The sequence below is a fragment of the Pseudophryne corroboree genome, chromosome 2, assembly GCF_028390025.1.
Source record: "Pseudophryne corroboree isolate aPseCor3 chromosome 2, aPseCor3.hap2, whole genome shotgun sequence".
NCBI lineage: Eukaryota > Metazoa > Chordata > Amphibia > Anura > Myobatrachidae > Pseudophryne > Pseudophryne corroboree.
Window position 1 is genome coordinate 647,194,879 of NC_086445.1, and position 27,759 is coordinate 647,222,637.

A 27,759-nucleotide genomic window follows, 5' to 3' on the forward strand; every position below is an offset into this window, starting at 1 on the left:
CCAAGTGTCTGCATGGGCGCAGCCATCTTGGTTTTTGTCATCTGATCATTTCCACCAATCTGCTGTCTGTATTGTTGATTTGCATAATTGCCTAGCCAACCCCTTCCTTGCTGCAGGTATAAGTAAGCTGTGCCTGAACAAGGAAGGCGTCAGTGCTTTGGTTGTCTAACCTCGTTCCAGTTTGTCTCTCTCCTGTGGTTGTCTTCCAGGTTCCAGCTCCTGTCTCCAGACTTCTGCTATAGAGACCCGCACCAGCATTCCATCTGCGGTGTAGCCTGACTCTCCGATCCATTCTGGACTCACCTGTTTCCAGCTACAGCAATCACCTGCTTCCAGCCGAGCTTCCAGCAGTGTACAACTTCTCTTAAAGGGCCGGTGTCCTTTCTGCAGTTTACCACTCTCCACCGGTATTATTATTTCATCGCTCTCAAGTTCGTTTATTATTTAACTGGTTCCAGCCAGTATCCACTCCGTACCAACAACAGTCTGGTTCCAGCCAGTATCCACAGCAGCCGTTTTACCTTCAGCAGCCCAGCCTTTCCTGGAACACCAGCTGGTACGATCCTGGGTTCTCTCCATTGCTACAGTCAGGCCTGGTAAGGACTTTCCAACTAGAAGATTATTAGAACTGTCTCACACTACCAGTGCCTGTGGCCCTTGCCACCCTGTAGTACCCAGGAACTGTATTATTGCCCTGCTGACTTTTATGTTTTCTTATTTTCTGCTGTGTTACGGAGTTTGTCATAATAAACATCATTGACTTTTATCCTGGTTGTCGTGGTCACGCCTTCGGGCAGTTATTCTACATGTTACTTACATGTCTAGGGGTCTGATACAACCTCCCAGGTTCCGTTACATCTCAGCCCCTACAACTGAGGTTGCCTCCCGTCAACTCAGGCCCTCAGTTGTGACAATATGCCCTCATAGTGCCAGATATGCCCCCACAGTGCTGCCAGATATGCCCCCACAGTGCTGCCAGTTATGCCCCCACAGTGCTGCCAGTTATGCCCCCACAGTGCTGCCAGATATGCCCCCACAGTGCTGCCAGTTATGCCCCCACAGTGCTGCCAGATATGCCCCCACAGTGCTGCCAGATATGCCCCCACAGTGCTGCCAGATATGCCCCCACAGTGCTGCCAGATATGCCCCCACAGTGCTGCCAGATATGCCCCCACAGTGCTGCCAGTTATGCCCCCACAGTGCTGCCAGTTATGCCCCCACAGTGCTGCCAGATATGCCCCCACAGTGCTGCCAGATATGCCCCCACAGTGCTGCCAGATATGCCCCCACAGTGCTGCCAGATATGCCCCCACAGTGCTGCCAGATATGCCCCCACAGTGCTGCCAGATATGCCCCCACAGTGCTGCCAGATATGCCCCCACAGTGCTGCCAGATACGTTCCCTCCCCAAGTGCCAGGTATGCCCCACAGTGTTGTTACTTACCCCTCCGTCGATCCCGCGCTGTCTTCTGGAGGGACACGAAGCACACAGCGTGCGCGGCTCTCCTGTGTCCCTCCTGCATCTTCGGCGGCCGCGGCGGGTCTATTATAGGAAGTGCCGGTTCGTGATCAGAGGTCACGAACGGGTATTTCCTGTAATAGAACCGCCGCTGCTGCCGCCGGAGATGCAGGAGGGACACAGGAGCGCCGCGCGCTGTGCGCTCCATGTCCCTCCTTCACACTGCTCTGCCTCTGCCTGCACTGACTCGAGTATAAGCCGAGGTGGCTTTTTCAGCACAAAAAAAAGTGCTGAAAAAGTCGGCTTATACTCGAGTATATACGGTAAGTGGACACAACTGTAATGTCCAAACACATTGACATGACAGCCAAAAGTAACAGAGTTGCAACTGATATATGCATGTCTCTAAAAATGGTCTCACTGGACAATCCATTAAATATTTTGTGTACCACACACTGTACAATCTGATTGTGAGACGGTAAAAAATTGTATTAGTAGCTTTAGCCGATATTATTAACCACTTGCCTGGCATGGTCGCATCAGACGCGACCATGCCTGCAAGTGCTCTAGCTGACCTGGAAGTGATCTATCTGACCTGGATGCGACTAGTCAGATAGAGAGTGTTAGCAGCGGCAGGGAAGAGAAACTTCCCTCTGACTTCTATCTGACCTGGATGCGACCAGTCAGATAGACCTGGATGCGACTGGATGCGACCTGGATGCGACTAGTCAGACTGGATGCGACCTGGATGCGACTAGTCAGACTGGATGCGACCTGGATGCGACTAGTCAGATAGAGAGTGTTAGCAGTGGCAGGGAAGAGAAACTTCCCTCCGACTTCTATCTGACCTGGATGCGACCAGTCAGATAGAGAGTGTTAGCAGTGGCAGGGAAGAGAAACTTCCCTCCGACTTCTATCTGACCTGGATGCGACCAGTCAGATAGAGAGTGTTAGCAGTGGCAGGGAAGAGAAACTTCCCTCCGACTTCTATCTGACCTGGATGCGACCAGTCAGATAGATAATAATAATAATAATTTTATTTATATAGCGCTCTTTCTCCAATAGGACCCAAGGCGCTTAACAGATACATAGCATAATATAGTACAGAAAATAATGAAGTACATTTTCATAAAATACAGAAGCATGAAGATACTAAAAGGGACACTATGGAAATGCTTGAGTAAACAGAAAAGTCTTGAGTCTACTTTTGAAGGATTCTATAGTTGGGGCCTCTCGCACTGTGCGGGGAAGTGAGTTCCATAGAGTCGGAGCCACATGACTAAAAGCTCGACCCCCAGATGAATTACGGTAGATTCTAGGTACTGCTAAAAGTCCTTCATCTACAGATCGCAGTAATCGAGTGGGACAGTATGGGGTCAGAAGCTGTTTCAGGTACCTTGGGCCTTGGTCATGTAATGCTTTGAATTTCAGTAAGCCAATCTTGAAGATGATTCGCCATCGTACAGGCAGCCAGTGAAGGGAGTAGAGGATGGGTGTTATGTGGCTAGAACGGGGCTGGTTGGTTAATAGCCTGGCAGCTGTGTTTTGCACCAGCTGTAAGCGCTGCAATTCTTTTGCTGGTAGACCAAGGTAGAGGGCATTACAGTAGTCTAAACGAGATGATACAAATGCATGTATGACTTTTGGCATATCATCTGAGGGAATTAAGTGCTTGATTCTGGCTATGTTCCTCAGGTGAAAGAATGAGGATTTGATTGTGGCTGATATCTGATGTTTAAGTGTCAAGCCACTATCCAAGACAACGCCAAGATTCCGCACACGATCACTGGTCTGTAATTCTGAATCCCCGAGTGTAAGTCCAGTTGGTTGGCTATGCTGCAGTCTTGTCCTTTGATGTTGCGGTCATATCATAAGGACCTCTGTTTTATCCGGGTTCAGTCGCAGCCAACTGGCGCTCATCCACTCCAGTAGTTCAGCTAGACAGCCATTTAGGGTTGCTATTGGGTTATCAGTGCCCGGAGCAAAGGACAAGTACAGTTGTGTATCATCTGCATAGCAGTGGTAGACCAGGCCATGGCGCCTGATTATTTCGCCCAATGGGAGCATGTATACTGCAAAAAGCATGGGGGATAGTATAGAACCTTGTGGGACACCACATGGCAATGGCACTGGTGGTGATGAGTATAATCCAGATGATACTCTCTGTGACCTGCCTGTGAGAAATGATTTGAACCAGCTTAGGACTGTGCCATCCAGACCACAGAAATGTATCAGTCGCTCAATCAGAAGCCCATGGTCCACGGTATCAAATGCTGCAGAGAGATCCAGAAGGATTAATATTGAACAGTCACCTCTGTCTTTTGCCATCAGAAGATCATTTAACACACACACCAGGGCTGTTTCAGTGCTATGTCTTCTCCTGAATCCTGATTGAAATGGATCATAGATATCATGGGTTGTCAGGCGGGTTTACAGTTGATTTGCAACGACTTTCTCAATAACCTTTCCTAGGAAAGGAAGGTTTGATACCGGTCTGTAGTTGGTCATGCAGTCGGGATCTAAATTAGGTTTTTTAAGAAGCGGTCTAACAATTGCTTCCTTTAGGGGTCCAGAGAGTGTTAGCAGCGGCAGGAAAGAGAAACTTCCCTCCGCTGCTGCCCTGCCTCCCTGCACTCTGCCCTTCTGATTGCCGTGCTGCCAATCTCTGCTGATCGGTCAGCATGGCAGGATTCCCCCCTCCAGCGGCTGCAGGCAATGGCAGCCACTGGGGAGTGTAAATTAACCCTCCCAAGCCACTCCAGACCCCCCCTTCCCCCCCCTTCCCTGTATACCTGGAGGCCGTCCCGGCTTTCAAAATGAAAGCCGTGATGGTCACAATGTTCCCGATGGTCGCGATGTTCCCGATCAATTATTTGATGTTTGAAAAAAATATATTTCTTTTTTACTAAATTAATTTGGGATAGGGTAAAATTCATGTTCTTCACCTAATTCACTCATTAAAAAAAAGACAACTTTGGAACGGTTTTTGGCGAAAAAAATTGTCATTTAAGTGGTTAACACATTTTTTAAAATGTACAGTACTGTATACTAAACTAAAAGTCATAAATTTATTTCACTATAGTAATAATAATACTATAATTTTTTAAGTTGCCTTAATACCATCATGCTGTTAGAAATGGCTATTAAATGTAAAATAACTGTAATATTTTTTGTATTTATTTATTTATTTATCTATCATTTTTCTTACTATAAAATGACTTTTAGCTACAGTGCAACCGGAAGCCAACAGTCTGCAAATGGATTATGATAGCATAAAGACAGACCCAGAACAGCCAATTGCAAGTTCAAACAGGGAAGTGCAGCCTGAGACATCTCAACATTCGTATCCCATAGAATCATATTCTGCAACCGCTGGGCACCAGGAAACAGAAAGTGATGATGATACAGTCAGGTTACCACCACGCGTCCGGTCACAAAACAGGTTAGTTAGAATTTGGATTTTATGGTTTGTACATACTCTATTTATGCCTATTTGATCTAGGGCAGAAGTATTGTTAGTGCCTGCCTACACATACTGTGTGCTACTTGATTTATTTTTTTATGACTAAAATCAGCGTGTGTGTGTGTTTGTGTGTGAATATATATATAAATATATATTTATGTACAAATGTATCTAGATATATCATAGCGGTCGGCGGCACTCACGACTCCATAAGAAATTACAGAGACTTAACACGCACGGATCCATTTCGACTGAGCATTTTACCTTGAACTGGCAGTGACAATTTTGACTATCTTTACCAGCGATTTTGACTAACTCATTTAAATAGGGAGATACTTTTACTTTACCAGCGACATAGTGAAAATTGGCTTGCCTGCACAGTCTATTTTTCCCAGTGATAGCGACCTGGCGGGGACACGCATCGCTATCACTCGCCGTGTACTCACGGAGTGATATGCACTAACTTTCTTAGCAATTTTGACTATATAGTCAAAATTGCTGAGCCATATCGCTCCGTGTGTACAGACCTTTAGTCTTAGTAGTCAATGTTTCAATGTTGATAATACAACATTTTCATCAGGACATCCATTGTCCTGATGAAAATGTTGTATTATATGATTGGTAACAATGCTATACAGTATATTGTCACCATTGGAGAGCATGGAGTGCTGCTAACCTAAGCAGCAGCTGACCCAGGTTTAAAGTAAATTAGTTTAGAGGTGCATGGGACAGAGATATGATCACAAAAGGGCCAATTGAAAATGAACCCTATTATATACACATACAGGAATCCCCTGCAGTGGTACTCTGTTATGTATATTTGAGCAGATGGTCACAGTTCACTGCACCCCAACCTGGGGTGCAGTGCAGGGCAATTTTTACAGGATCACCCTCCTGGATTAAGATTGCAGAATAAGAAGAACTGTATATACAGTATAAGAGGTTTACCCTGCAGAAAAATCCATCACTCTGATATAATCCCACTTTACTATTTATCACGCACTCTGGTAGGGTTCACTACGATATGCCGGCGGTCGGGCTCCCGGCGACCAGCATACCGGCGCCGGGAGCCCGACCGCCGGCTTACCGACAGTGTGGCGAGCGCAAATTAGCCCCTTGCGGGCTCGCTGCGCTCGCTATGCTACGGGCACGGTGGTGCGCTACGCGCGCCACACTATTTTATTCTCCCTCCAGGGGGGTCGTGGACCCCCACGAGGGAGAATAAGTGTCGGTATGCCGGCTGTCGTTATGTCGGCTGTCGGGCTCCCGGCGCCGGTATGCTGGTCGCCGCCCGACCGCCGGCATACTGAAGACCACCCCTCTGGAATTGTGTTTTGTATATAAAATATACATAAAAAAAGACAAGGATATTATAGATTATACAGAAACATATACAGAATAAGGACATCAGCCAAGCTAGTATATAGGTAATATCTAAACATTTAAAGTTATAAATATATAGGAGTCTGGTAGCTGCAACCATAGTGTCATAATGGTGAAGCTAAAGTATAAATCAAGCACCACATAAGATACCTTTACAGGAAACGATGTAAACTAAGGGTCTCATTTAACCCACGCTGCGATAAGGTGTACGACACAAATATCCACCTGTCTTCTAGTTATAATAATTTTCTTCACCTATCATCACCACAGATAGAGGGAGATATTTGGTCTGTAATTTTAGAATGTATAGAAGCTACACTGTGGCCAGCCTATAAGCAATGTCGGGCCACAGACTGGTCACTAAGGCAGCTCTCAATAGCATTCCTAATTGCAGCCCTATGGAGAGCCATACATTGTTTAAACTGGCACTCCAATTTTCCCACATAGGCCCTCATTCCGAGTTGATCGCACCAAGCAACTTTTTGCTGCTGGTGCGATCAACTAATCTCTGCCTATGGGGAGTGTATTTTAGCATAGCAGGGCTGCGATCGCTTGTGCAGCCGTGCTATGCTAAAAAAAGTTTCACACAAAACAAGACCAGCCCTGGACATACTTACCCTGTGCAATGGGTCCAGCGATGATGGTCACGGCTTTGACGTCAGACATCCGCCCTCTGTTCGCCTGGACACGCCTGCGTTTTTCTTACCACACCCCAAAAACAGCTTCAAACGGTGAGTTGACGCCACGGAACTCCTTCCTGTTGTCAATCTTCTTGCAGTCACCGCTGCGACCACTTTCTTCACTGTCAGCGTCATTGTCCGGTGCAATGCGCGCGCCGCGCATGCGCATTCCCGACCCGATCGCACCGCTGCAGCGTGTGATCGGGTCAGAATAAGGGCCATAGTACGTCCCACAGGGACAAACTAGAACATAGACAATGACCACCAGTGACCAGCCTATAACCCAACATTGCCGGGTTTAGACAAAAAGCCTTGTGGTTCACATGTCCCATTAAGGCTTCTTAGACATGATCTGAAATTTTACAAAACTACTGAATTTCTACCACTCAAACTTGAAAAAGCAATAAAATACTGATCATTCATGGACATGTTCCTTGTGCAATACAGATATGGTATGCCATCACACACTCATGGTGTGAGATTGCTGTCACTCACAATATGGTGGAACTGCTAAGTCACAGAGTTGTGTGTTTATTGGAATACACACATGGGTGGAATGCAATAGGGTATGACAATCAAGAAGTGAGAGATTTTGTGAGTTCTGTTTATTATAAAGTGGCAATCATTTACGTGGCAAAAACAGGTTGATATTGCCATATAAATGATTGCCACTTTAAAAAAACAGAAGAACTCTCACAAAAGCTCTCACTTCTTGATTCCCACATCCTATTACATTCCCCCCCATGCAGTCTATGTAACTAAAGGTCTGAGCAGAGGGGGTACACAGTAAGGAGAAGTGTAGAAATTCAGTAGTTTTGTGAAATACCAGATCATCAGAATCAGAATCAGCTTTATTGGCCAGGTATACTTACGTATACTAGGAATTTGTCTTCGGTTTGCTATACAACAGCCAAGTAGGTAACAGGTAAGCAGGTGTGTGTGTGTGCGTGTGTGTGTGTTTGTGTGTGTGTGTGTGTGTGTGTGTGTGTGTGTGTGTGTGTGTGTGTGTGTGTGTGTGTGTGGGGGCAAGTAAAGTTACACAGATAGGTATACCGTAGGGACACAAGTGAGTTACATGTACGTCTAGTCAGTCAATGTTCAGGAGTTCAGCAGGCGGACAGCTTGGGGAAAGAAACTTTTGAGGCTTCTGGTGGATCTGGCGGGGACAGCCCTGTAACGCCTGCCTGAAGGAAGCAAGTTAAACATGCTGTGGCCGGGGTGTAGCTGGTCTTTTACTATCTTCATTGCCCGCTTTTTAGCTCTGGACAAGTACAGGTCCTGGACTGAGGGAAGGTCGGCCCCGATGATCTTCTCTGCGGTTCTGACCACCTTTTGGAGCCTGCATCTGTCCCTCGCGCTGGCGGAGCTGTACCATACGAGTATCGAGGAGCACAGTACCGACTCCACAATCGCGGAGTAGAAGAGGAGCAGGAGCTTCTGTGGGATGTTGAACTTCCTTAGTTGCCTGAGGAAGAACAACCTCTGCTGCGCTTTCCCAACAGTGGTGTCAGTGTTGGACCCCCATTTAAGGTCCCTGGAGATTGTGGTCCCTAGAAACTTGAAGGAGTCCACTAGCGATACCACACTGTCAGCAATCGTTAGCGGAGGTGCACTAGATGACTTCTTCCTGAAGTCCACTATCATCTCGACAGTTTTGAGGGGGTTGAGGTCAAGGTTGTTGTGGATGCACCACTGGGCCAGCCGGTCTACTTCCCGTCTATAGGCCGATTCGTCCCCATCCTTGATGAGGCCGATGACGGTGGTGTCATCGGCGAATTTGATGATCCTTACTGATTGCGCCTCTGAGGTACAGTCATGTTAAGAAGCCTTAATGGTACTATGAAACTGTAAGTTTTTTTTGCCTATGGAATTTCATATTTAAAAAAAAATGTATTTTATATGGCATGATTTGAAGAGCATGTCTTGGCAGTGCAGCCAGGCATGCATTGCTAAACTAGCCCCAGACCTCTCAGCCTGATTTGGTAATTGAAAGGTTCCCCCCATTTTCAAAAAAACAGCACAAGGCTGAACCAGCCAGTGAGGTAATGTCATAGCAGTGGGACACTCAGTGTGGGATCCCAATGAAATCACAATAACCTGCCCCATGACTGGTCAGCCCAGGGACGGAATTCCTTGGAGACTGAGGTCCTCAAAAAAAAAGAAAAAGAAAAAAAAAAGGCTGCCTCCTCCTGAGTAACCAAGGTGTGAAGCAACCACATCTACCCAATACTGGTGGCAGTGGGTGCAGGCTTCATGGTACTGTACCTTAAGGCAGCCTACAGTAGGCAAGATCCGTCATGCTGGCACTTCCGAGAACCACAAGTACAAGCATGCCCAGACATACAGATGTGTCCTCTTATATTGTTCCTGCGAGAAGCAGCTTACCCTGGTGCTGCTTCATCAAGGTATGCTGACTCCTCCCTCAGCCAAGTTTCCCCCATAGTTTACTAATATTCATGGGGGTGTGCGTACGCTACGTGAAAGTAAGAAAACTATAGCTAGCAGGAGTATAGCTTTCCGCTTCCCCTGCTACTTGGCCTCCACTGGCTTCCCCTTCCTGTTGCGGATAGTGGGAGCATCGCTCCACCAATTCCTGCGTATTTATGTAGAGCAGTTTTCTCTGTAGCGGGAGTGTGTGTCCACACTCAGGATTTGTAGTGCATCGCAGGCAATGTTCTATGAGGACACACCTGTAAATAGCGTGCTGGCAAATGCTGTCCACATGTAAAAAAAAAAATATTAAAATAAAGACAAGACACGGAATTTTGTAATTATTATACTGAATCTTCACCTAGGGAGCAGTGGCCTTTAAGCTCTTTTGCAAGGTTGCTGCTTCACCAGGACTTGTGTCATCTTCACCTAGGGGGCATCCACTTCCCCAGGGCTTGCAACATCCTTTTCCTCTATCTTCACCTGGGGGGTCAGCAGCCATGCACTGGGGGGCAGCAGCCATGCTAAAGAGCTTAAATGCTGCCACCCCTCAAGTGCTTCCTTTGCATGGCCACCACCTATCCAGGACATCCACATAGTAGGGAGGAGGGTGTGTAGTGTGAGTGTTAGTGTAGGAGAGCAGTGTGTGTGGGGAGGGGGTGCAGCATGAGCGGTAATGAGGAGGAAGGGGTACAGGGTCGGACGTAAGATAGGAGTGCAGGGTGCAGGGTAAGGACTATTGTAGAAAAACTGGGTGCAGGCAGAAGGTGCAGGGTGAGGATTAGTGTAGGAAAGCAATGTGTGAGAAAAGGATACAGGGTGATGGGTAGTGTAAGAGAACAGTGCATGAGGAAGGGGGTGAGGGGTAGTGTAAGAGAGCAGTATGTGCGGGAGAGGGTGCAGGCAGAGGGGTAGTGTAGGAGAGCAGTGTCTGCAGGCAGGTGGTGCAGGGTAAGGGGTAGGTTAAGAGCAGTGTGTGGGGAGGGGGTGCAGGGAGTAAAGGGTGCAGGGGGAAAAGTGTAGGAGAGCAATGTGTGAAAGGGGCTGCAGGATGAGAGGTAGCGTATGGGAGCAGTGTGTGTGGGGAGGTGTTGCAGGTTGAGGGATAAATGTAAGATAGGTGAGTAATGTATTCATGCTGAGGGGTAGGGTAAATTTTAATGGGAATGATGAGTAAAGGCTGAGGGATGGTTTAGCAGAGCAGTGTACGCAGGTAGTTGGTGCAGGTTGAGGGGTAGTGTAGGAGTGAAGTGTTTTTGGTGAGGGGTATTAGGTTGAGGGATAAATTAAGAGAGCAGTTTGTGCATGGAGAGGATACGTGTTGAGGGATAGTGAAGGAAAACTTTGTCCGGGGAGTGGGTGCAGGCTGACAGATAGTGTTTGAGAGCAGTGTGTGTCGGATGCGGTGCAGGTGGAGGGGTAGTGTAGGAGAGCAGTGTGTGAGGAGTAGTGGAGAGGAGGGGGTGCAGGATGAGAGTAGTAGAGCAATATATGTGGGGGGTGCAGGGTTAGGGGTAATGAGGAGGAATGGGAGTGGAGTAGAGTAGGAAAGCAGTGTGTGGTGACGGGTGAAGGGTAAAGAGTAGTGTAGAAAAGCAGTGTATGTGGGGAGGGGATGCAGGATGAGGAGTAGTGTAGGAGATCAATGTGTGAGGAGAGGATACAAGGTGAGGGTTAGGGTAGGAGAGAATTGTGTGCAGGGAGAGTGCAATATAAGGAGTAGTATAGAAAAGCAGGGTGTGCGGGGAGGGGTTGCAGGGTGAGTGGTAGTTGGGAGCAGGGGTGCAGGCTCGGGTAATGTTGGATTACAGTGTGTGTGGGTAAGAGATGTAGGGTGAGCTGAAGAGCAATCAGAGGGGGAGAAGGGAAGAACAAAGAGAGACAGTGGGAGAGCAGAGCGGGGGGGCGGGCAGAACAGGGAGTGCAGAGTGGGAGTGGGGGACAGAACAGGGAGAGCAGAGTGGGGAATAGGGCAGATCAGGGAGCACAGAGTGGGGGTTTGGGGACAGAACAGGTAGTGCTGAGCAAGGGTGGTGGGCAGAACAAAAAAAATGCTCATTTTAAAAAAACAATATAACATTTTTAGCACTGTGAGGGGATGGGGAGACAAGAATGGTTAACAAAAGGGGGCAGACTAGATGGGCCAAGTAGTTCTTATCTGCCATCAAATTCTATTACATCTGTGCAGCATGGACAGTGATCTGCCATCAAATTTTATTACATCTGTGCAACAAGGCACAGTCTCTCACCTGCTTCCTATATGGGGTACTCACAGGGCAGGGCAGCAAAACAGTGGAGAGCGAGGGGTTAGAACAGGGAAGAGGGACAGTGGGAGAGCAGAGCAGGGGAGGCAGAAAAAAGAACAGATAGCTAAGGAGCGGGGTGGGGGCAAAATTGGGAAGTAAGACAGTGGGAGAACAGTGGGGAGCAGCAGAAACTGGAGGAGAGACAGCAGGAGAGGGGGTCAGAACAGGGAGAACAGAGCTGGGGCGGGCAGAAACATGGAGAGCAGAGCTGGGGCAGAACAGGGAGCACAGAGTGGGGGTGGGGTACAGAACAGGAAGTACAGAGCAGGGGGCGAGGGACACAGTGAGTGGGTGGGGCAGAACAGGGATCGCAGAGCGAGGGAGGGAGGGGGCAGAACAAGGAGCATAGGGGGTGTGCACATCAGACAGAACAGGGAGAGCAGAGTGTGGGCAGAACAGGGAGAACAGATTGGGGAAGAGAGGCAAAACAAGGAGTGCTGAGCAGGGGGTGTGGGACATGGAGAGTGTCAGCAAGACAAGGGACAGAACAAGGAGAGCAGAGTGGGGGAAGAACAGGGAGCACAGAGTGGGGGTGGGGTGAGAACAGGGAGCTCAGACCAGAGGATGGGGCAGTACAGGAAGTTACACAAAAAAGAAAAAGATTTAGTCTAGGCGCTGACTTAATTAGGGAGAATTTCCCAGATGTAGAACCCACTTCTCTCTGGGTGTATTGCTGCTTCAAAAAAAGGAGATCACTGATTCTCCCAAAAAAGTACCACCAAACAAAAATAATTGAAGCGCTATACAACCAGAATATATTTTATAAATTTAATATCACAATTAGACAAAACACATAAACAAACAACACTAAACACACGGCCGGTGTATAAAAATACTTAAAATGACAATTGCTTCAGAGAATAGTTATTACTAGACAGCCTAACCATTGGAAATAATCAAATAATCCTCTCTATTATTATAAGGCACCAGAATATTTAGACCTCATTTGTTAATTGGTCAATGCACATTAGCAATTAATTAATCACAGCTCTTTAGTGATTCTCAGATGTATCTTACTGGTCATCCGTTAATTGAAACCACAGTCCAGATCGAACAACGTGCAAACAGTCAATGAAAATGGTTATTAAACTTTGTCCACAGCTATTAATTAAATACTGCATGCATCGATGTATATTAGCCTTTTTAGTAAAGCCCAAAGCAAAAATTGCAATGAATTAATAATTGAGTAGAAGAACATCCGTGGTAGAGTGTAAAGTCACAATTAGTATGGATCCAAATTAGTGCATTTAAATTTGTTAGTAATTAGCAGTTAGCAAGCACTCATATCTTGATAAATACCCCGTCAACACGGGTTAATAGTGGACACTGGAATCTTGGTTGGCTTACTATGCATTGATCATCACCAGTGACTGCAGACTCCACTGGGAGACGATCCCCCCTCCAGCGGCAGAAAGTGCTCTATACCGCAGTAGCTTATCCGGGGTCCAGCCACACCAAGTCCGTTTAATTGATGTCCCACCAATGGTCAGAAGGTCACAGCCGTGTATAAAGGACCACCTCTCCGCGTTTCTCCGCCTTTAAACTCGGCGGCTTCCTCAGGAGTAATAATACCAGTGCTCCCGTCTATTCGTTTAAATAGCAAATCATTCCTCAATTTCCGGGCGCTCTAGCATTGCACACGCGCATTCAATGCGCTTCACTTGCGTGTCACCGCTCATCAGATTCTACATACCGCTAATTAGCACATGCGCACTTCGTGCACGACGTCTGTCATACCGCTAATTAATGCATGTTTGGTGGTACTTTTTTGGGAGAATCAGTGATCTCCTTTTTTTTTTAAGCAGCAATACACCCAGAGAGAAGTGGGTTCTACATCTGGGAAATTCTCCCTAATTAAGTCAGCGCCTAGACTAAATCTTTTTCTTTTTTGTGTAGTTTACTGTTTTTCACTGGTGTCTGGGCAGCAGACTTATAGTACATGATGTCAATTTTACAATGTGTAGCTGATATACTGGAGAGAAGAAATGGTTATTTAAGAGGTAAAGGATTGGGTGAGGTTAATTCAAGCCATGATGATAAACCCAATATGCATCAGTTGTTTAATAAATTAGAGAATGCATGCATTCAAGAAACCAAACATTGGTGGGACCAGGTAACTTTACAAAAATATTTAGATAGTGATCTTATTCCTAGAGGGCTACGTATTTTAAAGACAGCGACTTTTCAAGATGATGACAAGTTTATTACTGAGTGGAATATGGTATTAGACCAATGTTCGAAAGAACTGATGAAATTATTAATTAAATATAGAGAGAGCAAGGTAGACCAATTGAAAGTAGAAATTGAACAGATTTAAGATGACTAAAAAATATTCTCTAACAATTTGGGTTTTAAAGAGCGAGATATAAAGGTTAATAATAAAATTCAGGAATTGGAAATATCCCTCATTGAAAGAAAAGATGGCAAGATGGATAGAGATAAAGAGGACTACGCAAAGGGGGTTAATAGATCCTTTAATAGACAGAACAGACGCCCATATCAGCCAATTAGGGGAGGGAGAGAATTGGATTATCACAATACGAATGTGGATAATAGTTTTGTGAATAAAAGGAGGTTTACTAAAATCAATCGTCCATATCATACCCGCAGACAGAGGGATGATAATTGGAGATTCAATAAAATGAATCCGAAAAGATGGAATCATAATAGATTTGAGGTTTTGACCAATGAGGGCCTGGAGGTAGAATCACCTGAAATACCTGATTGGAGAGGGAAAAGAACCCATAGGAATAGATGGGGGAGTCACTCGGGTAGCATGGAACCCTCACAGCGGTTTATGAATGAGGATTTTTTAGATCATCCACGGAGGAACCCCAAAGACCCTCTACAAAGAGGTCCTCAAAAAAGAGGAAGAGAATTAGGGGATCCAGGGGAGGAAGAGGGCAACATAGAAAAAAATGTTCGAATGAGGTAATTAATAAAGGCATTTTTAATCTTTCCTCCAAAAAATTAAGTGAATATGAACTCAGACTCTTATCTAAAGGTCTTAATTTTGCTCCTAAATGTAAACCTAATTTGTTTGAATTATTTGTTGACCTCAATCGTTATACGAGAACATTAAGTAGGAAACGCTATTTTGCTATGAAAGCATTGAGGGCCTCTAATTCGACTGAACTCCCTATCATCTTAGATGACTCAGATCAAGCAGCATTGGAGATTCTACAATCTCTGAATGCTGAAACTGATATGGAAATTATCGGCACTACAGAGGAAATGATTTTTTATGTGAAACACAGAGCTCCATTTCGGAGGAGGTCAGATTTCTATCCTCTACAGTACCGTGGAGCTTGTGTAGAAAATTTTTATAAAGCAACTTTGGAGGATTTTCGGATTCTATGTAACAGGGCAGAGAAAAGCTACTTTAAGGATAATTTATCCAAGGGAGAAAGATTGGCTATTAAAAGTCTAAGTTTTGATAAGGAATTGGTAATAAAGACAGCTGATAAGGGGGGTGGGATAGTACTCCAGAATAGGAGTGATTACCTTCTGGAGGCTTATAGACAGCTAGAAGATCAGACTGTTTATAAAAAGCTATCCACCAACCCAACAGTTGCCTTTCAGACCAAGTTAAAGAATATGCTTTCTCAGGCCATGACCTCTGGAGTGATATCTAAGGATACTTTCAAATTTTTATTTACAGTTCACCCACTAACACCTACCTATTACCATTTGCCAAAGATACATAAATCATTAGTTGCTCCACCTGGTCGCCCGATTATTTCGGGTGTTAACTCACTTACTAATAATTTGTCACATTACGTAGATTCCTTTTTACAAGGATATGTACGTAATTTAAAATCTTTCATCAAAGATACCACTCAATTTCTTAACATTATTCACAATATTCGGTGGAAAAGGGGTTATTATTTAGTCACTTGTGATATAGAGGCACTTTATTCAAATATTCCTCAGGATTTAGGTGTGGTTGCAGTTGAGCATTATTTAAAAGCAGATCGATCAGTAGCAAAAGAATTATGTGAATTTTTAAAACAGTCCATCGAATTTATACTTCATCACAATTATTTTATCTTTAAATCTAGTTATTATTTACAGCAGAAAGGAACCGCGATGGGGACGAGATCCGCGCCGAGTTTCGCGAACCTGTACATGGGCCGTTTTGAGCAGGAGCATGTGTGGGGGGGCGGACTCGGCGCGGATCTCGTCCTCTATTGTCGGTTTATAGACGATCTGTTTTTTGTTTGGGGTGGGTGTGAGGAGTCACTTATCACTTTTTTGACTAGTTTAAACACTAACTGTTTTGGTTTAAAGTTCACTTACACATATATTTTGACCAGTATTTCTTATTTGGATATCGCTCTAGAGGTTGTGGGTGATGAACTAAAGACTTGTACTTTTACCAAGGAGGTTGATCAAGGTCGTTATCTGAATTATGGGAGTAGCCATTTACAGAAATGGCGAGATAATATACCTAAGGGCCAGTTTATTAGACTCAAAAGAAATAGCTCCTCTATGGAAATGTTTAATTATCAGGCAGAAAAATTGAAAACATAGTTTCTTGAACAAGGTTATCCCCTTGACATAGTCAATAAGGCATACAGGGATGTTTGTCAGATTGATAGGGTTCAGTTACTACAGGGAAAGATGGTTAAGGAAGGTGATATACCTCGGACAGGGGGAATGATAGATCAATTAATTTTGTCACTAAGTTTAATTCACATGCTTATGAAATTAGAAAGATTATCAAGAAAAATCATTCATTATTGAAAATGGATGATATCTTGAATGGTTAGTCTGGGTGCAGTGATAAGGTAACGTTTAGAATGTCTGATAATCTTAAATTAAGGTTGGCACCAAGCCATATGAAGAATGTGGTATCTGTTAATAATACACCGAGTTGGCTACCTGAGAAACCTTTAGGCTTCCACAGGTGTGGGAATACTAGATGCCAGACCTGTTCTTTTTGTCATCATAAAGTGACTACCTTTGAGTCCTTGAATACAGGAGAGTCGTTTGATATTAAGGATTTTATTAATTGTAAGTCTTCATTTGTGATTTATTTACTGATCTGTGGTTGTAAGAAACAATATGTGGGTCGGACGACCAGAGCGGTACATGATATATTGATGGAGCATAAGAGAAATATAGTGAATAAAACAAGGAAACAAAGTCTCTATGCCCATATTACAAGTTGTGAATTTGGGAACTTAAGTAATATCCAGATGTTTGGTATTGAACAGATAAGAAAAACAGCTCGAGGAGGGGATCGTTAAGGCCTCCTCTGTAAGAGAGAGGCATACTGGATATTCCGGTTGGGGACACTGGTACCATATGGTTTAAATGATGCGGTGGAGTTAAATAACATCTATTAAATAAGTGTCTCATGCGGGGTATCTAGTATGCCTCATACCAAGGATGGAATAAGATACTCCTTGAATTCTTGGGGTTGTGACAGTATCAGTTATTGACATCGGATTATGGACTTGATATTGGTATTGAATTATTGAGATTATACCTGGTGGTTATTGATGTATGATATTAGAAAGATAGGGCTCATTAATTAAACAATTGATCAAGATTACATTTTTGATCAAGCTATTTATTTGTATATTTTTATGTTTTGGTCATTGACATCATGTGCTATAATAGGGGGAATTCCCTATGTATTAAGCCACGGTGTGTTTCGGTGGGGAGATGAATCTCCTTTCCGGCATGCAAGTGGTTTTTATGGTGTTTTTTGGATTATTTTATTTCTCTATATAAATTTATTATTTTTAATATATTATTTTAGATAGGTTATCACACCTATCAATATATATGAAGCGTGGAGATATTACCGGCAAGATTCAGGATACTAATCATTTTTACACACAATAAGGAATGTCTAAATGATTAGAGAAGTCTGTAAGATATGTGTTGATATGAAGGGTATTAATATACCATTGGAAATATATAATGTTGCAGGTAATAGTATTGGGTTTGACCATTGACCATATGCTGCGCACGAATCGTGCATGCATTAATTAGCGGTATGACAGACGTCGTGCGCATGTGCTAATTAGCGGTATGTAGAATCTGATGAGCGGTGACACGCAAGTGAAGCGCATTGAATGCGCGTGTGCAAAGCTAGAGCGCCCGGAAATTGAGGAATGATTTGCTATTTAAACGAATAGACGGGAGCACTGGTATTATTACTCCTGAGGAAGCCGCCGAGTTTAAAGACGGAGAAACGCGTAGAGGTGGTCCTTTATACACGGCTGTGACCTTCTGACCATTGGTGGGACATCAATTAAACGGACTTGGTGTGGCTGGACCCCGGATAAGCTACTGCGGTATACAGCACTTTCTGCCGCTGGAGGGGGGATCGTCTCCCAGTGGAGTCTGCAGTCACTGGTGATGATCAATGCATAGTAAGCCAACCAAGATTCCAGTGTCCACTATTAACCCGTGTTGACAGGGTATTTATCAAGATATGAGTGCTTGCTAACTGCTAATTACTAACAAATTTAAATGCACTAATTTGGATCCATACTAATTGTGACTTTACACTCTACCACGGATGTTCTTCTACTCAATTATTAATTCATTGCAATTTTTGCTTTGGGCTTTACTAAAAAGGCTAATATACATCGATAATACAAAAATATCCTTATCTTGCGCTCGCAGAACCAGCAGCACTACAGGCGAGACCTCCGTTGCCGGATCTCAGACAAACATAAGATAGAAAACACAAATCCTGAGCGCGCTCTGTTTGATGTATAGATATAGCGGAAGTCCTTCCAAGTAGGTGTATCTTATACTATGGATAATTGGATTTCTTGGGTTCCTGCAGTGGATAACCCCTCACCAGAAAGTCACCCAAACAAATGGCCCAAGGCCAATTAGAATAAAATATTTAATACAAAAAGAATTCATAAGTCTTTGACATGAGAATTTTTTTACAACAGGTTATACATGGATTTTGATAACGCTGACAGCAGAATCCAGTAGGTAGATGTAAACACTCCCTCACCTTAGCAAGGTGTGTGCTTGGCGAAGGGAGTAATTTTCCTAACTGGAATACTGACTAATGACTGATAAACCCAACGCGTTTCGTCAGTTTGACTTCATCAGGGGTAACAGAAATATATTTTTTGTATTGGAGCACCTATACACTGTATAATTCTGCATACAGAATATTATGATCAACCTTTAGATAATTAAACTCATTGCATAAAAAAGAGGTAATATTCCTTTAAAAATTGACTTCATGGTCAGACTTTACTATGTCCGCCTGAACATATAGATTAGTTCGGTACACTCGGTTAAAATACCTATTTTTTAAAAGTGCAATAGTGTATCAATTGGTATATCCAGAGACAGAGTCAGTAAATGCTAAAAGCACTGGAACTCCCACATAGGGCCCACAATTGTATCCAGAGGATTTCTCAGGCTGCAGCCATGTGTGTAGGAGTTTTCAGAATACATCGATGCATGCAGTATTTAATTAACAGCTGTGGACAAAGTTTAATATACACTTTCATTGACTGTTTGCACGTTGTTCGATCTGGACTGTGGTTTCAATTAACGGATGACCAGTAAGATACATCTGAGAATCACTAAAGAGCTGTGATTAATTAATTGCTAATGTGCATTGACCAATTAACAAATGAGGTCTAAATATTCTGGTGCCTTATAATAATAGAGAGGATTATTTGATTATTTCCAATGGTTAGGCTGTCTAGTAATAACTATTCTCTGAAGCAATTATCATTTTAAGTATTTTTATACACCGGCCGTGTGTTTAGTGTTGTTTGTTTATGTGTTTTGTCTAATTGTGATATTAAATTTATAAAATATATTCTGGTTGTATAGCGCTTCAATTATTTTTGTTTGGCAGTACAGGAAGTGCAGGGGTGGGGGCAAAATGACTGCATTCTCATTATTCTGAGTAGCCCTGGGTCAACCACAATTGTTGATGTTACTTCATTTCTGTGTATGCATCGCAATTTTGCGATTGCATCGGTGGGCATCTTTTACCTTCCTGGGTGACTTCACATTTTTTAAGCAGAAGCAGGATTGAGAAAACTCACTATTTCTGTCTCAATAACGATCCAAGCTGAATTATGCCCTCTGTCCCGGGTGCATGGGGGAGGATAGGATAGAACAATCATGCTACCTATAAATTAAATGGGAAAAACTTAGGGGAAACGGTAATTGAAAAAGATTTGGGGGTGCTCATTGATAGTAGACTTAGTAGCAGTACCTAATGTCATAGTGCAGCATCAAAAGCAAATAAGGAATTAGCATGCATAAAACGGGGAACTGAGTCAAGGGATGAGTGTGTAATCCTGCCATTGTACAAATCATTGGTACGGCCGCACCTGGAATATTGTGTTCAGTTCTGGGCACTGCTCCACATAAAAGTCACCTTGGAACTCGAAAGGGTGCAGATGCGAGCCACCAAACTGATTAAGGGGCTAGATGCACTGGATTATGAGGAAAGGCTAACTAGGTTAGATATTTTCACACTAGAAAAAAGGCGGCTAAGAGGAGACATATCAATATCAATATTTACAAATATATAAATGGACAATACAGGATCTATCAGAAGATGTGTTTATTGAAAAATCTCTACACAGGACACGTGGACACCGTCTGAGGTTAGAGGAGAGAAAATTTCATACCCAACGAAGGAAAGGGTTCTTCACAGTAAGGGCAGTAAGGATTTGGAATTCACTGCCTGAGAAGGTAGTAAAGCAGGACTCAATTAATATGTTCAAAAATGGATTAGATAAATTCCTTACTGAAAGAAATATCCAAGCATATAGCATTTAAAGTGAATGCATTAAAAAACAAAAAGCATGATTTATAGTGTTAGTTAGGCTTATACCCCTTTTCCACTAGCTTTTAAAACACTGGTAAATGCGCGGGGGCGCGCATTTACCCGTGTTTCTCTATCGTCCTAAGTGGATGCTGGGGTTCCTGAAAGGACCATGGGGAATAGCGGCTCCGCAGGAGACAGGGCACAAAAAAGTAAAGCTTTACTAGGTCAGGTGGTGTGCACTGGCTCCTCCCCCTATGACCCTCCTCCAGACTCCAGTTAGATTTTGTGCCCGAACGAGAAGGGTGCAATCTAGGTGGCTCTCCTAAAGAGCTGCTTAGAGAAAGTTTAGTTTAGGTTTTTTTCTTTACAGTGAGTCCTGCTGGCAACAGGATCACTGCAACGTGGGACTTAGGGGGAAAGTAGTAAACTCACCTGCATGCAGAGTGGATTTGCTGCTTGGCTACTGGACACCATTAGCTCCAGAGGGATCGAACACAGGCCCAGCCGTGGAGTCCGGTCCCGGAGCCGCGCCGCCGACCCCCTTGCAGATGCTGAAGCGTGAAGAGGTCCGGAAACCGGCGGCTGAAGACTCCTCAGTCTTCATAAGGTAGCGCACAGCACTGCAGCTGTGCGCCATTTTCCTCTCAGCACACTTCACTGGGCAGTCACTGAGGGTGCAGAGCGCTGGGGGGGGGCGCTCTGAGAGGCAAATATAAACCTTATACAAGGCTAAAAATACCTCACATATAGCCCATAGGGGCTATATGGAGATATTTAACCCCTGCCTGACTGGAAAAATAGCGGGAGAAGAACCCGCCGAAAAAGGGGCGGGGCCTATCTCCTCAGCACACGGCGCCATTTTCTGTCACAGCTCCGCTGGTCAGAACGGCTCCCAGGTCTCTCCCCTGCACTGCACTACAGAAACAGGGTAAAACAGAGAGGGGGGGCACATTAATGGCTATATATATATATATTAAAGCAGCTATAAGGGAGCACTTAATATAAGGATATCCCTTGTATATATAGCGCTTTGTGGTGTGTGCTGGCAGACTCTCCCTCTGTCTCCCCAAAAGGGCTAGTGGGTCCTGTCTTCATTAGAGCATTCCCTGTGAGTTTGCGGTGTGTGTCGGTACGTGGTGTCGACATGTATGAGGACGATATTGGTGTGGAGGCGGAGCAATTGCCAAATATGCAGATGTCACCCCCCAGGGGGTCGACACCAGAATGGATGCCTTTATTTGTGGAATTACGTGATGGTTTATCTTCCCTTAAACAGTCAGTTGAGGACATGAGGCGGCCGGACAATCAATTAATGCCTGTCCAGGCGCCTCAAACACCGTCAGGGGCTGTAAAACGCCCTTTGCCTCAGTCGGTCGACACAGACCCAGACACGGGCACTGATTCCAGTGACGACGGTAGAAATTCAAACGTATTTTCCAGTAGGGCCACACGTTATATGATTTTGGCAATGAAGGAGACGTTACATTTAGCTGATACTACAGATACCGTAAAACAGGGTATTATGTATGGTGTGAAAAAACTACAAACAGTTTTTCCTGAATCAGAAGAATTAAATGACGTGTGTGATGAAGCGTGGGTTGCTCCTGATAAAAAGTTGATAATTTCAAAAAAGTTATTGGCATTATACCCTTTCCCGCCAGAGGTTAGGGCGCGCTGGGAAACACCCCCTAAGGTGGACAAGGCGCTCACACGCTTATCCAAACAAGTGGCGTTACCCTCTCCTGAGACGGCCGCACTTAAGGATCCATCAGATAGAAAGATGGAAGTTATTCAAAAGAATATATACACACATGCAGGTGTTATACTACGACCAGCTATAGCAACTGCCTGGATGTGCAGTGCTGGAGTAGTTTGGTCAGAATCCCTGATTGAAAATATTGATACCCTAGATAGGGACAATGTTTTACTGTCGTTAGAACAAATAAAGGATGCATTTATCTATATGCGTGATGCACAGAGGGATATTTGCACACTGGCATCTCGGGTGAGTGCTATGTCCATTTCAGCCAGAAGAGCCTTATGGACACGACAGTGGACAGGCGATGCGGATTCAAAACGTCACATGGAGGTTTTGCCGTATAAAGGGGAGGAGTTATTTGGAGTTGGTCTATCAGACTTGGTGGCCACGGCTACTGCCGGGAAATCCACTTTTTTACCTCAAGTCACTCCCCAACAGAGAAAGGCACCGACCTTTCAACCGCAGCCTTTTCGCTCCTACAAAAATAAGAGAGCAAAGGGCTTGTCGTACCTGCCACGAGGCAGAGGAAGAGGGAAGAGACACCAACAGGCAGCTCCTTCCCAGGAACAGAAGCCCTCCCCGGCTCCTGCAAAAACCTCAGCATGACGCTGGGGCCTCTCAAGCGGACTCGGGGACAGTGGGGGGCCGTCTCAAAAATTACAGCGCGCAGTGGGCTCACTCGCAGGTAGACCCCTGGATCCTGCAGATAATATCTCAGGGGTACAGGTTGGAATTAGAGACGGATCCTCCTCATCGTTTCCTGAAGTCTGCCTTACCAACCGTCTCTTCCGAAAGGGAGAGGGTGTTGGAAGCCATTCACAAGCTGTACGCTCAGCAGGTGATAGTCAAAGTACCCCTATTACAACAAGGAAAGGGGTATTATTCCACTCTATTTGTGGTACCGAAGCCGGATGGCTCGGTAAGGCCTATTCTAAATCTGAAGTCCTTGAACCTCTACATAAAAAAGTTCAAGTTCAAGATGGAGTCACTCAGAGCAGTGATAGCGAACCTGGAAGAAGGGGACTTTATGGTATCCTTGGACATCAAGGATGCGTATCTACACGTTCCGATTTACCCCGCACACCAGGGGTACCTCAGGTTCATTGTTCAAAACTGTCACTATCAGTTTCAGACGCTGCCGTTCGGATTGTCCACGGCGCCTCGGGTCTTTACCAAGGTAATGGCCGAGATGATGATTCTTCTTCGAAGAAAAGGCGTATTAGTTATCCCATACTTGGACGATCTCCTAATAAGGGCAAGGTCCAGAGAACAGCTGGAGACAGCTTTAGCACTATCTCAAGAGGTGCTAAGACAACACGGGTGGATTCTGAATATTCCAAAATCCCATTTAATCCCGACAACTCGTCTGCTGTTCCTAGGAATGATTCTGGACACGGTTCAGAAAAAGGTTTTCCTTCCAGAGGAAAAAGCCAAGGAGTTATCCGATCTGGTCAGGAACCTCCTAAAACCAGGAAAAGTGTCAGTACATCAATGCACAAGAGTCCTGGGAAAAATGGTGGCTTCTTACGAAGCAATTCCATTCGGCAGATTCCATGCAAGAATATTCCAAAGGGATCTGTTGGACAAATGGTCAGGGTCGCATCTGCAGATGCACCTGCGAATAACCCTGTCACCAAAGACAAGGGTGTCACTTCTGTGGTGGTTGCAGAAGGCTCACCTATTAGAAGGCCGCAGATTCGGCATTCAGGATTGGATCCTGGTGACCACGGACGCCAGCCTGAGAGGCTGGGGAGCAGTCACACAAGGAAGAAACTTCCAGGGAGTATGGACGAGTCTGGAAAAGTCTCTTCACATAAACATTCTGGAACTAAGAGCAATCTACAATGCTCTAAGCCAGGCGGAACTTCTCCTGCAAGGAAAGCCGGTGTTGATTCAGTCGGACAACATCACGGCGGTCGCCCATGTAAACAGGCAGGGCGGCACAAGAAGCAGGAGTGCAATGGCAGAAGCTGCCAAGATTCTTCGCTGGGCGGAGAATCACGTGATAGCACTGTCAGCAGTGTTCATCCCGGGCGTGGACAACTGGGAAGCAGACTTCCTCAGCAGACACGATCTTCATCCGGGAGAGTGGGGTCTACATCCAGAAGTCTTCAACATGTTAATAGACCGTTGGGAAAGACCAATTGTAGACATGATGGCGTCTCGCCTCAACAAGAAACTGGACAAATATTGCGCCAGGTCAAGAGATCCACAGGCAATAGCTGTGGACGCACTGGTAACTCCTTGGGTGTACCAGTCAGTGTATGTGTTTCCTCCTCTGCCGCTCATACCAAAGGTATTGAAGATCATACGGCAAAGAAGAGTAAGAACAATACTAGTGGTTCCGGATTGGCCGAGAAGGACTTGGTATCCGGAACTTCAAGAGATGCTCACGGACGAACCGTGGCCTCTACCTCTGAGAAGGGACCTGCTACAGCAGGGTCCCTGTCTTTTTCAAGACTTACCGCGGCTGCGTTTGACGGCATGGCGGTTGAACGCCAGATCCTAAAAGGGAAAGGCATTCCAGAAGAAGTCATTCCTACCTTGATTAAGGCACGGAAGGAAGTCACCGTGAAACATTATCACCGCATTTGGCGAAAATATGTAGCGTGGTGCGAGGATCGGAGGGTTCCGACGGAGGAATTCCAACTGGGTCGTTTCCTACATTTCCTGCAATCAGGATTATCTATGGGTCTCAAATTGGGATCCATTAAGGTTCAAATTTCGGCCCTGTCAATATTCTTCCAAAAAGAATTGGCCTCTGTCCCTGAGGTCCAGACTTTTGTCAAGGGAGTACTGCATATACAGCCTCCTGTGGTGCCTCCGGTGGCACCGTGGGATCTAAATGTAGTTTTAGATTTCCTCAAATCCCATTGGTTTGAACCATTGAAAAAGGTGGATTTGAAATATCTCACATTGAAAGTGACTATGTTACTAGCCCTGGCCTCTGCCAGGAGAGTATCTGAATTGGCGGCTTTATCTTATAAAAGTCCTTATCTAATCTTCCATTCGGATAGGGCAGAACTGCGGACTCGTCCGCATTTTCTCCCTAAAGTGGTATCAGCATTTCATCTGAACCAACCTATTGTGGTGCCTGCGGCCACTAGCGACTTGGAGGACTCCAAGTTGTTGGACGTTGTCAGAGCCTTAAAAATATACATTGCAAGGACGGCTGGAGTCAGAAAATCTGACTCGCTGTTTATATTGTATGCACCCAACAAGTTGGGCGCACCTGCTTCTAAGCAGTCGATTGCTCGTTGGATTTGTAACACAATTCAACTTGCACATTCTGTGGCAGGCCTGCCACAGCCAAAAACTGTAAAAGCCCACTCCACAAGGAAGGTGGGCTCATCTTGGGCGGCTGCCCGAGGGGTCTCGGCATTACAACTCTGCCGAGCAGCTACGTGGTCGGGGGAGAACACGTTTGTAAAATTTTACAAATTTGATACCCTGGCAAAGGAGGACCTGGAGTTCTCTCATTCGGTGCTGCAGAGTCATCCGCACTCTCCCGCCCGTTTGGGAGCTTTGGTATAATCCCCATGGTCCTTTCAGGAACCCCAGCATCCACTTAGGACGATAGAGAAAATAAGAATTTACTTACCGATAATTCTATTTCTCGGAGTCCGTAGTGGATGCTGGGCGCCCATCCCAAGTGCGGATTATCTGCAATACTTGTACATAGTTATTGTTAACTAATTCGGGTTATTGTTAAGGAGCCATCTTTAAGAGGCCCTTTCTGTTGTCATACTGTTAACTGGGTTTAGATCACAAGTTGTACGGTGTGATTGGTGTGGCTGGTAGGAGTCTTACCCGGGATTCAAAATGCCTCCCTTATTGTGTATGCTCGTCCGGGCACAGTACCTAACTGGAGTCTGGAGGAGGGTCATAGGGGGAGGAGCCAGTGCACACCACCTGACCTAGTAAAGCTTTACTTTTTTGTGCCCTGTCTCCTGCGGAGCCGCTATTCCCCATGGTCCTTTCAGGAACCCCAGCATCCACTACGGACTCCGAGAAATAGAATTATCGGTAAGTAAATTCTTATTTTTTCCCTAGTGGAAAGGGTCCCCCTGCAAATTCCTGGATCAAGTGATCCGGGAATCCTAACCGGGTAGCTTGCCGGGGTGAACACGTGTTCAACCCGGTAAGCTGTGTAGTGTGAACGGGAGCCGCGTCGAGGCGACAGGGCTCCCATTCACAGTGTATGGGAGGGCTGTGCTGGGAGATCATGTGATCTCTCAGTGCCGCCCCTGCCGCGTCACTAGCAGTGACACCTACCCTGCAATATGCCGGGTTGGTGAGCACTGATGGGAAAGGGGCTGAGCACGGGCCGCAGCCATGTCTGGCGACACGGCTGCGACCCATGCTACAGTGGAAAAGGGGTATTATTAACTTAACTTTATCTGTGTTACTATAGTTAAAATAGTGTTAAATGCAGATTAGTGTAAGAAGGATAAAAAAAGGTTTAACTACAGTAGACAGTGGACATTTTGTCTTTTTCAACCTCAATAACTATGGCCCTCATTCCGAGTTGTTTGCTCGCTAGCCGCTTTTCGCAGCAGTGCACACGCTAAGCCGCCGCCCTCTAGGAGTGAATCTTAGCTTAGCAGAATTGCGAGCGAAAGATTCGCAATATTGCGAAAAGATTTTTCTGTGGAGTTTCTTAGTAGCTTGAGACTTACTCTTCCAGTGCGATCAGTTCAGTGCTTGTCGTTCCTGGTTTGACGCCACAAACACACCCAGCGTTCGCCCAGACACTCCCCCGTTTCTCCAGCCACTCCCGCGTTTTTCCCAGAAACTGCAGCGTTTTTTCACACACACCCATAAAACGGCCAGTTTCCGCCCAGAAACACCCACTTCCTGTCAATCACACTACAATCACCAGAACGAAGAAAAAACCTCGTAATGCCGTGAGTAAAATACCAAACTTCTTAGCAAATTTACTTGGCGCAGCCGCAGTGCGAACATTGCGCATGCGCAGTTAGCGGAAAATCGCTGCGATGCGAAGAAAATTAACGAGCAAACAACTCGGAATGAGGGCCTATGTTATTATATTACTGGCACTGTGTGAGGGCAGTGACTGGGGGAAGGGGAGGGACAGGGATTTGCTGCAACTGAGGTCCACATTAAATGGTGCAGGTATGAGGACAGTGACTGGGCAGCAATTGGTACCACTGCCCAGCACGGAGCCCACCAAGATAAGACAGTGATAGCAGGGAGAGAGGGGTAGCCCTCTCACGGCGTTCATGTCATCGGGTGTCTTCCATATTCAAGTCATTGTGGGGCCAGGTGCTGCTGCTGCTAGGGTCTGGATTCCATTATGCAGTAAGCTGCTGCATGGCGCATGTGTGATCTAGGCAGCACTTGGCACCACTGCCCAGCATTGAGTCCACCAAGATGAATCTGTGATAGCAAGGAAAGTGGGGTAGCACACTCATAGGGTTTGGGTCACACTGCAGAGCAGTGCCGCTCATGTTTATTGACAGGTAATTTGTAGT

The 27,759-nt window shown here is 45.3% G+C and overlaps 1 protein-coding gene across 4 annotated transcripts in view; it reads left to right on the top strand.

Moving 5' to 3' along the window:
• DCAF6 (DDB1 and CUL4 associated factor 6) overlaps positions 1-27,759 on the top strand; it is a 912,707-nt gene that overhangs the window by 671,005 nt on the left and 213,943 nt on the right. For all 4 annotated transcript variants that reach the window (XM_063954988.1, XM_063954989.1, XM_063954991.1 and 1 more), the window contains one exon: positions 4,684-4,900. In XM_063954988.1, coding sequence (XP_063811058.1) covers positions 4,684-4,900 — 217 coding nt within the window. The remainder of the gene's footprint in view (positions 1-4,683; positions 4,901-27,759) is intronic.